This window comes from Dromiciops gliroides, chromosome 3, assembly GCF_019393635.1.
Source record: "Dromiciops gliroides isolate mDroGli1 chromosome 3, mDroGli1.pri, whole genome shotgun sequence".
Classification (NCBI taxonomy): domain Eukaryota; kingdom Metazoa; phylum Chordata; class Mammalia; order Microbiotheria; family Microbiotheriidae; genus Dromiciops; species Dromiciops gliroides.
This window is the reverse complement of record NC_057863.1, coordinates 566,199,121-566,213,204: the sequence shown is the minus strand read 5'-3', so window position 1 is coordinate 566,213,204 and position 14,084 is coordinate 566,199,121. Positions and strand designations below refer to the sequence as shown.

Genomic DNA, 14,084 nt, shown 5'->3' with positions numbered 1-14,084 from the left:
TTTTCCCCATTAAACAGATGAGGAAATTGAGAGAAGTTAAGTAACTTGTTCATGGCCACATAGCTATTAAATGTGAGGCTGGATTAAAACCGACATCTAGCATTTGATCCTCTATGCCATATTGCCTTTTAACCTCTAGTTACCTAGCAGCACTATACTGGGCACTGTGGAGGGATTAACAGAATATAAAACATATGACTCCTCTTCAAGGAGCATAATATCTAGTTAGATTTATTTGTGAAGGAGGAGCAGGAATATTTCTGGACAGTGAAAGGTAGATGTATAATGCTAGTGACACAAATGTGAGAATTCATTTCAGTCCAATAAGTATTGCCAGCACTGTGTTAGGCCCTAGGGATGCAAAGGTAAAAATGAAAAATGAAAGCTTCTTCTTACAGAAGTTCACATTCTACTGCAGGAATGGGGAAGAATACCACATCCACCAAAAAAAAAAAAAAAAGCAAAATATATATATATATACATCTTCCTAATCCCACAATCCCTATAGATGGGATATGACACTTTAATGATACAGATTTTTTTTTTTTAACAGAAATGCATCAGAATTCTTGAGCCTAGGCCAACACTGTCCTTCAAAGAACTCTTTAGGGAAGCTTTACACTTATTCTGTTAATGCTTTAATTGTTCCAGAAGGCTTCCTTTGAAATTGCCTTTGTATCTTATTTATCAGCTATTTAAGAGAATTTGCCTTATTTCTTTACAATCAAAACTCATTGTTGACCCCAGATTGGCCTTGTCCACTGCCACCACCAAGGGTTCTGAAGCCATTTCCAAAAGAAGGTGTTATGTATGACTTGAGCAGTGTTTCTAAACAATCAATACATCATTGGAATAAATGATTAAGCTCCCCAGGTGACTGATTACTTGTGAAAGTACTTTGACAGGTGTAAAATGATGTCCAAAGCTGACAGTTGCCTTCATTATCATTATTATTCTTATTTTTAAGGGGAAAGTACTCACGTGAATATACAAATTCTTGCATGCTTTTAAAAATACATTTTATTTACATATTTTGTTTTTACATGACATTCCTGCTATATCTCCTCCACCCCACCAGAGAATCATACTATATAACAAAGAAAAAAAAAAAGAGGAAGAAGAGAAAAGTCAACAAAACCAATTAATACACCCCCCCAATCAACAATATATGTAATGTTTCACATCTGTGGATGCCCCCACTTTCCCCTAAAAAGGACTATGGGAGGTGTTCTTTTGTATATCCTCTTTGGGGCCATGCTTGTTCTTTGTAATTTTGCAGGTTATTTTTGATTGTTTTCTGGTTGCCCTTTTCACATTGTGTAGTCATGGCAAATATTGTTTACTTGGCCCTACTTACTTCAATCTGTATCACTTATATAAGTCATTTGATATTTCTCTTATCCTAGTTATTATTTCTTCCAGCAGAGTACTATTCTAGTACAGCAGAGTAGCAGTATATTCATGTACAATTTGGTTAACCATTCTCCAATCAGTGGGCATCTACTTTGCATCCAGTTATTTTGGTGTATGTAAGAACTTTGCTTTTATCACAGATTTCCTTTGTTTTGTTTTGTTTTTGTTTTCTTTTAAGTCAGAATCATTATTTTAGAGTTTGATCTTAGAGCCACTCTTCAAATGGCTCGTTTTTCTTATTTGATTTAAAACAATTCTAAAACCTGAAATAGGGAAGCAGAAAAATTCCCTTGACTCATGATGAATGAAGTTTATTTGTTCTATTTGGGATATGTGGTAGTGCTCTCACAGCAGACTGGCATATAAAGATACGTATTTGATTTGTAGAAAAAAGGAAGCAGCCAGTTCTGCACATATTGGTGGTTGGCTCATGATTAACGGAGACACCTGGCAGTATTTATTGACTTTTTTCATCTGTTTTGAACTTTTTCGGTATTGAAGAGTGATTTTTAAATTTGGTGGTCATCAGATGATTGATATTTATTTATTTAGAGATGATTGCTTTCTAATGAGAATGCAAACCTATCACTTTATAAGAGAAAGAAGGAAAGGAAGGGAAGAGGCCCCTTCCCTCACTTATAGACTATGAAATGGAAGTAATACTTTCTTTCAATCTGTCAAACTTATAAAACCTGCAGTGGTTTACAAATAGCACTGAACTTGGAATGCTGGACTTGGCTTCAAATTTGAATACTGACCCTACCACTTATTAGGTGACCTCTGAGGTTCCTTCTTTTTCCATTGAAAGGATGACCTCAAATTTCATTGTGTGATTTTTAAATCAACCTGTAGCAGTTCACTTTCCCTTCAATTGAGAAGTTTCTGTCTCAGTTTCCCTCAACTGAGAAGCAGATGCTAGAGCTTTCCAAGTCCAACAAAGGCCCAAGGATCTTTGCTAAAGTTCCATATTAACCCCTCTCCAAGTGTTTTAAGATAATCTCCCAACTCCTTTCTGCTGTAAATCCTTCTCTGGGATGGAGGTGTATAACGACCAGGCTTGGGAATTTTCTGTTTTCTTTTTTGCCTGCTAGAGATTTGAAGACATGAAACAAATGACTTTAACTTTCTGTTCCATATCCCATGATAGCTATAGGAACTTCCTTCTTACTTGGGTGATGGTGAGTTGAGGAGACAAAAAGAGCAATACACATCCCCAACAACTAGGGTATTGTATTACTATGCCAAGAGAACCAAATTTCTATTGAAAAACCAGGAGAAGCTACAAAATACCTAACTCCTGTTTCCTTACTAATGATGTAGTTGAGTTTAATAATTTCTGTGCCTCTGCTTACATCTCTTTTGTATCTTCAGAATGGCAGAATAATGGACAAAGGGCATCATTCGGTCTGCACTGAGTGAACTCTGCCTTCATGTAATTGGTTCCTGTTCTCTTATCTCCTCTTTCCTGGCCTTGGGCCCCCAAGTAAATGGTTTTCACATGAAAATCATAGATCTCTTATTGAAGAGCTTAAAATGCTTACTTAAGTCCAGCCAGCTTGGGAAATCACATGATAGATGTAAAACAGTGTGTTACATTTGTGGCCACTGACATTACTCATAATTGTAATTTTAGTTCCTAAAGCTTTTAGTGTCAGGAACAGAATGCTGGAGTCAACAGAATGCATTTTCTCCAGGTTTTCCTTGTTTTAGGTCAGAGAGAAGCTATATATGGCTCCCTTTCCGTGTTAAAGCAGTTTTGTAATCAGTAGAAGTCAAGAAAAGGATATTTTTTAAACCAACGTTGTCTCTGGAGCTGAGAAAATACACTTCCCTCCCCTCTGCAGAAGTGAGGGCGTATGACTTTCAAATATTACATAGACTGCCACACATATGTGTTGGTTGGTTTTGCTGAACTGCAAATTGCAAAACTGATTCCAAATCAGGCTAGTTTAACAATGTCTTTAAACCACTCCCTGCGAAAATCTAAACAGGTGTTTCTAATTTTATGTTGGCAGGTACCATCCCAGCCAGCAGAAAAGTCCTTCCTCTGAATAGCTTCTCACCAGAAACATTGATGCTTCCTGCCGATGTAGAAAAGGTGAAAAGAATCTCCATCTTTTGTTAAACATGATTTTTTAGATTCCTTTAGACTCTATTACTCTGCCTTACACTGATTTTGGGTCATATACATCCACTCATCTAGTCCTTAAACACTGTGTTTTTAAACTCCATGGTCAATGCCTCAGCTGAATAATTGAATGTTTTGAAGGTTGTTGATTCATAGGTACATCACTATGGGTATGGGTAATTGATGTAGATTACTATCCATGCCTTAGAAGACAATTTTCACAAATTTCTATGTCCTTCCGAACTTCCACCTCATCTTCTATCTCTGCTCCACCACCAACAACTGCTCAGACATAATTCTCTGGCCTGTGAGAATTAGAGCGCTACCAACATGCTGAGAAAGATATTACAGGGAATCTCTGCCATGAGGAGAAAGCATGTGACTTGGCATCCACCTGTGACTCAGCATTTGGAAGTTACCACCTGTTAGTTGTGTCAATCAAAGTTACCAGCCAATTAGCTTGGAGCTGTGTGCAAGGACTGCCCAGCTTCCTGTTGGACAGGGGGCTTCTGGGAGAAGGGGGAGGATCTCGGCTTTTCGCATCCGGACTTGGGCAGCAGGGACAGGCAGAATAGGGATACTTTATCCACATATTTCTCTTTAATAACCCCAATATACTTTAATTAATACTTAATGCTTAAAGATTCGTGCTGTATGTTTTCTAATTTAAGGCGACCACTCATTAGATTTTAGACATCATAGCTAGAATTTTAGCCCCTTACAGGCCAAATCTCTGATGATGAGCTTCTCAAAATTTAGGTAGGCTGGACTCGGACAACAGATCCAGTCCTTCAGTGGGACTGTGAACAAAGCCTCTGCAGACCCTGGGTTCTGATGTTAGCCTTTGGCAATCCAGTATTGCCTCTCTGCCCAGGATGTAGCATCAGAAAAGAACTATAGTAAGAGACTTATTTTGAATAAGCTTAGAGCTTTATTCAATTTCCTCCCCCTAGTTAAATATACCTACTTGGATTTTTTTTAAGGCTATCTCTTCTTGAATTAACACATGTGGTTAAGTTGGGAGTATTTAAACTCTTATGTGCTTTTCTGCAGGAGAATGCCCACTTTTATGTTGCAGATATTATCATATCTGCAATGGAAACAATGAAGTACAACCTCCTGAATCAGCAGCAAGGAGAGATCTGGGAAGGTTTGGAAATGAGTGGCTCCCTTGGAAGTGATCAAGGTGACTTTGAGAGGGGCTTTTATATACCTGGGAAGCAAAATTCTTCATCTGCTACTTCATCTGACAGTGGCTATGAAGGCAAGTTGGCAGACTGTGGGAGCCTTTAATGACTTGTTCTTCCTGCAATATATTTTTAAACCCATGGTATAAAATTTCTCAGAAGAGCCGACCGCACGTGCTTCTTTAACATTTATTTGTTTCTTAACCCTTTGACAGCTGGCTTTTGTACATGTCAGTGTACTGAAACGATACTTTTGAAAATTACCAGTAACTTCAGTGGATACAGCAACTGGCCCTGGAGTCAGGATGCCATGAGTTCAAATCTGGCCTCAGACACCTACTGGCTCTGTGACTCTGGGCAAGCTACTTAACCCTGTTTGCCTCAAAAAAAAAAATTACCAGTAACAACCCAATCTTTCAAACAGTGGCTTTTTTCTACATGCCCATCTTTCACTTTTCTGCAGCATTTTTAAACTGCTCACCCCTTCCTCTTAATTCTTTTCTCCTATTACCTCTCTTACTTTCCTTTTCTGTCCTCACTGACTCCTTTTCTTCCCTTAATCCTGTAAACATAGTTATTCCTCAAAGATTTATCCCCAGCTGTCTTTAGAAGCAGTCAGTCAACAAGCATTTATTAAGTACCTTTAGATGTGCCAGGCAATGGGGCACAGTGGAAACAGCTCTGGATTCAGGCAGGAGAGAACTAGGTTCACTTCCTGCTTCTGACACAAACTCTGAACAAGCACCATGGGAAAATCACTTAAGCTCTTTAAACCTCAGTTTCCTCCTCTATCAAATGACACTTACTTCCCAGGGTTTGTGTGAGGATCAAATGAAATAATCTATGTAACAACACTTTACAAATCCTACAGCCCCATACATATATCAACTATTAATAATAAGAATGATGATAACATGCAAATCCAGATTTTGACCCTAGCTCTATGTTACATGATATCTGTAGATTTCGTTTCATCATCTGCATCTGTTAAATGCGGATAATATTGTTCCCTCCTACATCATATAATTGTTGTGAGGAAAATGCTTTGTGTACCTTAGCATTCAAACTAGACTGTGCTTTAATCAGTACCTAGACCATTTCAACTGTGAGGCTGTGGGCAACTTTCTCATCCCAAGCTGTGCTGAGTACTACCTGATACCAAAGGGCATTCGAATAATTGCTAATGGCTCTCTGACTTTTAGAGAACTGGTCACCTCTTTCTAGTTAGCTCTGCCCTTGTTGTGGGTGACCAGTCTACTCTCTTTAATCCAAGAATATGTAGATCAGTTCACCTTGAGGTGGATTAATCCATTTGGGTTTTTTATGATTCCACTAGGAAAAACGCCTCTCCTCATTCCCTGCTGTGTGCTTCATTGTTTAACTTCCCACTCTAGAATATATCATGATAAACTCTTTAATAGGAATAAACCCACGGTAAACTAAACAGAAAGTATCAGCAAGTGATATATATTAACATTAACTCCCAGGACCTCTGTTCCTATCAAGATAGAAATCGTTTGGGGGATGGAATCTGTTATTCCCAGTTAGCAGTTGATTATATATTCACACATTTGGAATATCCAAAGTCAGCTTTCCTGTTGATTTTGTTGTTCTTGTTATTAGGTCATTTCATTTGTGTCCCTGGGATTTTCTTGCAGAGATACTGGCATGGTTTGTCATTGTATTTTCCATTTCATTTTACAGATGAGGAAATGGAGGCAATCAGGGTTGTGACTTGCCCAGGGTCACACTGCTAGTAAGTGTCTAAGGCCAGATTTGAATTCAGGAAGATGACTCTTCCTGAGTCCAGGCCTGACACTTTATTGCTGTGCCATTTAGTTGCATGTTCAAATTATAAGTTATTATTACATTTATTTCGATAATTATTACTATATTATTATTGCTCTCTTCCTTGGCAATCTCCTCTATTACCATAGCCTCAATCATCACTTCTTTGTTGATTATTCCTCAAACTGTATAGCCTCAATCTTTTCCCCTAAGCTTTAGGGGATCAATAGGGGGGACAATAGGGGATCAATAATAACATTTATTATTATTAATTATACTAACAACTCATATTTACATGGTCCTTAAACAATTTCAAAGTTCTTTCTGTACAATATCTTATTTAAGAGAGGCAGCATGATGTAGTGGATAGAGAGATGGTCTCAGAGCCAGGAAGTCCTGAGTTCAGATCCTACTTTTGTCATATCCTAGCTTTGTGACTCTGGCTGGGAAAGTCATTTAACCTCCCAGAGTTCCAGGTAACTAAGTTGTAGAGAAGGTGACTGCCTGCATCAGTAGGGCGAGTTTCTTCATATAAGAATTCCCTTTACTATTGAAATGGTAGGTCCAGGATCTATCCCTCTTCTGTAAGCCTTACAACAACCTTAAAAGGTAGTTACTACAGGAATCAGCCTCATTTTATATATGGAGAAACTGAGGCTCAGAGCTCTTAAGTGACTTGAATATGGTCACATAACTAATAAATGTCAGTAAGGAATGAAGTCCATATCTTCATTCTATCATTCCATCCGTAAAGTGACATGTATTTGTTATTCATCTCTGTGTTAGGCACTGAGGATATAAGTACAAAGAATAATCTCCACCCAGTTATCCTTTAGCCACCTCAGTCAGATTCAACACGTCAAGGGCCAAATTTATCTGATTCTTGTCCCAAACTTCCCTCTCCTTCTGACTTCACTGTTTTTTAATTGTTCACCCTTTCTTCCAGTCAGTCAGGCTCAAAACCTCACAATCATCTTTACTTCCTCCCTTTCCTTTTCCCTCTGTCTGTATTCAACCAGTCATCAGATTTTCTTAATTCTTTCTTTACAATGTACCAAATTAATTTCTTCTTTTATAATCTGACTATTCTCATTTTGTACCCAGTGCTATTTAATTTTTGCCTGGATTATTCTACGAGTCTTCTGATTTCTGTCCCAGCCTCTAGTTTTTCCTATCCAGAAGTCTATTCTTCATGTTTCTGCCAAATTAAGATTGACAAAAACATGATTTCAATCTCATTGACCATATTATTTTAATAATTAAATAGTGATACTTGAAAAGAAATAATAATAATAGCTTGCATTTATGTGGTACTTTAAGGTTTGTGAAGTACATTACAAAAAATTATTTCATTTGATCCTCACAACAACTCATCACCATTTTACAGATGAGAAAACTGAGGTAGACAGAGGTGGTGTCTTGTCTCACATCACACAGCTAATAAGAATCTAAGGTCACTTTGAACTCAGGTCTTCTTGACTCCAGGTCTAATACTCTATCCACCTCATGACCTAGCTTCTCTATCTCCAACCCCAATTCTAGGTGAAAAAGTTTAGCATCCCTGATTGCCCCCAATCTGGTTTCAGCTTACCCTTCAGGATATTCTAGTTTTAAAAATTAGATTACTATCTATTTTCTGAACAGGCCTGGAAGTTGCCCATCTGTGAACCTTTTGGTTAAGCAGTGCCCTTCTCCTGAAGTGTTTTCTGTTTTACCCCCTTATTCACCTGTTGAAATCTTCATTGTCCTTGAAGGCCCGACTCAGATGCTGCTTTCTCCACCAAGTGTTTCTGACTTTACCCAACCTCCATAAAAGTGATTTTTTTATCTCCTCAAAACTTTTGTGGTTCTTTTCATTTATCATAGGGAATGGTGCACATTCCGGCCACGTAGCATACTTCTTTGGTCCATGCTTTATCTCCCTTGCTACACTATAAGTACCTTGAACGTCATTGATTGTGCCTTATTCATCTTCCTACCTTTGTGTCTGACCCATCTTTCTGTAGCTAGCCAAGACATGCTTATTGAATACATAGGCCTAAGATAGACCTAAAGCCATAGGCTTTTTTTTTTAAAACAAAATACTACTTAAATAAAATCTATTCTCTTACTTATTTCTGTTTTGTTGAGAGTACAGAGAAGTGTCAATTCTTGTTTCCCCACTTAAACTTTAATAAAAACCTTTTTTTTCCCTTTCTAGGTTGTTCTGCATTACAAGTAAACCCAGTAGCTGAAACATCTATTCATCAAAACAGCCTGAAGGAGCTCTGTGAATGTGACTCTGATGATTTTGTCATTGTGGGTAAGAGCTGATAATTCATATGATGTTTGTGCCAATGTGTTTGGGGAAAGATCAGGGGACCATTGTTCTAACTGGCTATGTGATGTTGGGTAAATTGGTTTGCTTCCCTGCCTCAGTTTTCTCATCTGTGAAGTGAGGGGTTTACATTAGATGGTTAGGTCTCTTCCAGCTCTGAAATTTTCTATGATTTTGATACTTTGTCTTTGTGGATATTATTGTTACTTGTGGAAAGGGCAAGGAAAAGTAGATATATGTTTTAGTGATCAGTGCAGAAGAAATAATTTCATTTTGTTCACTGACACTTCCTTTCTGTATGTGGCATCACAATAATTATGACAAAGTTTCAGTTGTGGATTAAAAAAACACTTTCCTTTTTTATTAAATTGTTATTGATATCTATTATTTTCACATCACTACCATTTCCCAATATAGCCATTCCCCTATCTCCCAGAGAGCTATTCTTATAACAATTAAAAAAAGAGAGAGAGCTCCTTCCCCAGTGCCCTAATTAGCACATCTAATCACCAGATCAGACATATGCCATCTTGCATACACATAGTCTCCGACCTCTGCAAAGAAGGGAAGAAGATGTATTATCGTATCTCTTCTCTGGGGCCAAGCTTGGTAGTTATAATTTATTTCTTAAAAATAGATTTTGTTGATATCTTTTGTTTTTATGTCACTTTAATTTCCCTCTTAATTCCTCCCTCTACCCCGTCCAAGAGAGCTATCCTTTATAACAAAGAATGTTTTTGGAAAATAGTTGAAAAACGAGGAAGAAGAAAAAGCATTCCTTTTCACTTGTTTGATGGTGGCTCTTTCCAGATACATTGTTGTAGTTGTATATTTTGTTTTTCCCAGTTTCTGCTTAATTTCATTTCACATAAATTCATATAAGCTTTTCCAGGCTTCCTCTGTATTCATCATATTCATTATTTCTTGAAGCACAATAATATTCCATAGCATTCATGCTAATTTATTTAGCCATTCCCTAAATGATGAGCATCTACTTGTTTCCAGTTTTTTGCTAACACAAAAAGGGCTGCTATAATTATTTCAGTGTACATGGAGCCTTTTCTTTTTACCATTGGCTTCCTTGGGCATACATGCCTAGCATTGGGTCAATGGTTTATGGGCATTTCAGTCACTTTCTTTGTATAATTCCAAAATTTTTAAAAGCCTCATCCTGTGTGTATATGTATGTGCATAGGTATGTGTGTATGTACATATACTTATATTTGCATATATTTCATATGCATGCATATTAGCTTTGCATACACATATATCCATATATCCACATACCCATATGTGTCTATATGCTCATGTATACTTCTATGCATATATGTATATGTATATCTATACATACATATATAGTCATATAGATATAGGCATCTTGCAGGTACTGAAGTGACTATCTTTTGTGGAGTTGTTTTTTAAAACACTGTCCGGGGAGTTATCTCTACTTTTATTTTAAAAAAAGGAATTTAGAGACATCCAGGAATGTAGAATGATTTGACTTCTTTAATTGTAGAGCGTCAATTCCCAGTATAAAGTCTGAGGAAGTTAACTTGACATCCCTTTAATGTGGTCTGTGATTGCATGAATTTTATGGTTTTTTTCCCTTGTCTTCCTAAAGAACTTGAAGACTTTGATAAAATCATGGAAACTTGTGGATGTTTCCAGGACTTGAACAAAAGGTAACTCCCTTACCTTTGGGTCCACTGGTCATGGGGCATTACCAGGGTTTTCATTGGAAAGGGAAACCTGAATCTTCAGCCTTCAATAACATGGGCTGAGTTCAGCTGGGTGGGAAAATGGGGATTCTGCCTTAGGTGAGGTACCCCAGTATATGGTTTCTAATTCAGGGAATGGAGAAATTTCATGATAAACAGCAGCCATGGCCAACTTACGCTAAAACACGTCATAGCAACTTTCCTTCTGTTGATACACTGTCTTTTTTCACTTCTGCTTCCTTGACAAATATGGGAGGGATAACAAAGGAACCTGGAGAATTGGGAGGAAGCCAATATATCTAGCAGTGGGGAAGGTCAGAGAGGCAGCACAGAACAGTGAAAGGAATGAAGAAGTTGGAATCAGAGGAACTGAGTTCAAATATTGTCTCTGCCATTAATCTCTTGTATGACTTTGGACAACTAACTTAAAAATTCTTGACCTTAGTTTCCCTATCTGGAAAATGAGAAGGGGTATCCTAGATGATCACAAAGGTCCCATCCAGCTCTGGATTCTTGATCTGGTGGTCATACTTAGAAAATTAATATAGTTTGGATCTTTATTTATCTGACTTTCAGATGCATTGATGAACCAGGCTTCAACACAGCTGAACTGATAGCGAAGGACCTATATCGAGCTTTCTGCAGACACTATAAGTTGGCACACCTGTCAGGCTCTCTCCAGGCAGATGGGTCAATGGTAAGTATCTGGGCCAAAATAAGTGGACTTTTCCTTGAAAGCTTCCTAATATCTTTACCTGACTGCTTTGTTTTTTGTTTTTTTTTTTATAAAAGTATATCAAGAGGGGCAGCTAGGTGGCTCAGTGGATAAAGCACCAGCCCTGGATTCAGGAAGACCTGAGTTCAAATCCAACATCAGACACTTGATACTTACTAGCTGTGTGACCCTGGGCAAGTCACTTAACCCTCATTGCCCCACCCAAAAAAAAAAAGTATATCAAGTGAAAATGACTAAAAATACCAAAAAAGGAGAATTTCAAGCTGTAATAGACTCATGGGAGGAGGGAAGAATTTAGGCACTTGGCCCACTCCATTTAAGGGGAAACTTTGCAGGGAACTTTAGATATATTTGAGGTTGTTCACTTTTGTCTTTGTCCAGAGCCTAGCATAGCTCCTGGTACATAGTAACCATTTAATAAATGATTACTAACACCACTTTTTTCCCCAAAGGCAAAATATTTTTGTCAGGAAAATAGATAATGAATTTTTGCCAATTTGTAAAGTGTTTTTCCATTTGTAGCTAATCCTAAATTTCTTGCTACACTGTAATTTAAGTTGATACTCAAGTCTCTCTCTTCTGTTTCCCAGGCTGTAAATGAAGACAGTCTTCGAAAAGATTTTCAGTCCAGTTTGGATGTAGTCGAGGATATAAAGTTTAAGTCCAGAATTAGGGGGACTAAAGAATGGGCTCCACCTAGATTTGAAATAATATTTAATATTCATCCACCACTCAAGTAAGTTGAGTTGCTATATTGACCTCTTAACTCTTCTTGCATTTTCACCAACCAATATTTAGCAAGTTGGAGATAGTTGGAAACTAATACCACCAAAAAGAGACATTGAAGTGTTTAGGTTTTTTTTTTTTTTTAAAGCCGAAAAGGCTTGTTGCTGCCCTGTTATCATGAGAGTTTTGATTTCCAAATGGACAGAAAAATGAAAGTTTTCTTTGCCACATTAATCTTTACTTAGTTTTGGAGCATTCATATGAAGAAATTGAAAATATTTAACCTTGATCAGGCTCATTCTAGTCCTTTTGTACCCTACCATGGCTAGACTGTATTGGGTCATGTTTGGTTCTCAGTGCCCCATTTTTAGGAAGGAAAATGATAAAACAGAGAATATCCAGGAGAAGTTGTACCAGCATGGTGAAGGAAAAGGGAAATAGCTTGGGGAAGAAAAGACTTTTAGGGAGGGGAGGAAGGTGAATAAGAACTGTGTTTGGGTGTGTAATGATTGGAATGATGCCACCTGCTGGAGAGTTACTGTAGGAAAGCTCCACCATGAGGAGAAGGCATCTGAGGGCAAGCCATGTGGTCAGGTTCTTGGCGTCAGGAAGTGACGTTTGCTCATGGGTACTGTCGATCAAAGCTATCAGCCAATTAGCTTGGAGCTGTGTGTGTGGGGACAGGACATTCCAGTTTTCATAGGAGGCTTGTGGGGTAAAAAAGGGGTGGTTCTCGCTCTTTCACGAGGACTCTTGTGGGGAGTGGAGCAGCAGAATTGTAGCTCCCCGAGATAGATAGCTGAATCTAGGCCTTTCTCTCTCTCTTCACCAAATTCTTATTCTCCTTAATAAATGCTTAAAAGTCTAAGCTCTTGCTAAAGCTTCTAATTTAATGGTGACTACTCATTAGATATTTTAGACAGTATAGCTAGAATTTTAGCCCCTTACAGGTGTTTGAAGGACTCTCATGTATAAGAAAGACATTCTGCTTGACTCCAGAAGGCAGAACTAGGAGCACCGGGTGGAAGTTTGAAAGAGGCTAATTTGTGAATAATTTGGGGAAAAACTTCCTAGCAATTGGACCTATGCAAATATGGCATGGGCTTCTTTTAGAGGTACTGGATTCTCTCTCACCTGAGGTCTTTAAGTAAAAATTGGATGACCACCTCTCAATTATGTCAGAGAGGGAACTCCTTTTTTAAGAATGTGTCAGAGGGGCAGCTAGGTGGCGCAGTGGATAAAGCACCGGCCCTGGATTCAGGAACACCTGAGTTCAAATTTGGTCTCAGACACTTGACACTTACTAGCTGGGTGACCCTGGGCAAGTCACTTAACCCTCACTGCCCCACGGGGAAAAAAAAAAAGAAAAAAAGAAAAAGAATGTGTTGGACTAGATGGCTTCTGAGGCTCCCTTTTCCAACTCTGAGATTCTATGAAGAGGCTCTAGATGGTTTCTGAGGTAATTCGTGTGTAGGGTGAATTAATGAACCTTATTTGAAGAATGAATGGCTATCTCTAGGATCCAAAGATAAAGTTTTTCTATGGGAAGGGGAGGGGCATAGGGCTATGAAAGGGCACCATATTTTTATGGGGGTCATTTCTGCCAGTAATTGAACCCTAGCCTTCAATAAGCTTTATAACACCCCAGAGCTCTGTCGGACACAGCTCAATAAAACACAATGATCCTTCCCTGCCTGGAAATTTTGGTTAGTTCTGACTTTTTGTCCCATTGAGTATCTTTGGGTAAATATTTCATATGCATAACTTTTGTGTATGTGTGTGCATGCGTGTTGTTTCTAAGGTCCCTTAGAATGTAGTCACTGCATGATGAGCCTTATTTCATACTTCTGCTTTTATTCCTTTTTATCTTGAGAAGTTCCTTAAAGAAGATCTATCGTAGTTTCATAATCGAATCATACTGACTTCTCCCCAGGGTGTTGGAAAATTTGTAATATTACTTCTTATAAAGGCAAACATTTTCAATGTTGGCAGAGTCTGGTCTCTGGGCTCTACAGGTATTTATTTCTGTGATAAGTCCAGTTGCAGCTGTTTCAGAAAGTCTCTGGTCATT

The 14,084-nt window shown here is 38.1% G+C and overlaps 1 protein-coding gene across 2 annotated transcripts in view; it reads left to right on the top strand.

Annotated features, from left to right (window-relative positions):
• The window catches only part of RUBCNL (rubicon like autophagy enhancer), a 45,713-nt gene that overhangs the window by 17,952 nt on the left and 13,677 nt on the right, over positions 1–14,084 (top strand). For both annotated transcript variants that reach the window (XM_043996001.1, XM_043996000.1), the window contains exons 3-8: positions 3,429–3,511; positions 4,595–4,805; positions 8,717–8,818; positions 10,455–10,515; positions 11,128–11,248; positions 11,878–12,023. In XM_043996001.1, coding sequence (XP_043851936.1) covers positions 3,429–3,511; positions 4,595–4,805; positions 8,717–8,818; positions 10,455–10,515; positions 11,128–11,248; positions 11,878–12,023 — 724 coding nt within the window. The remainder of the gene's footprint in view (positions 1–3,428; positions 3,512–4,594; positions 4,806–8,716; positions 8,819–10,454; positions 10,516–11,127; positions 11,249–11,877; positions 12,024–14,084) is intronic.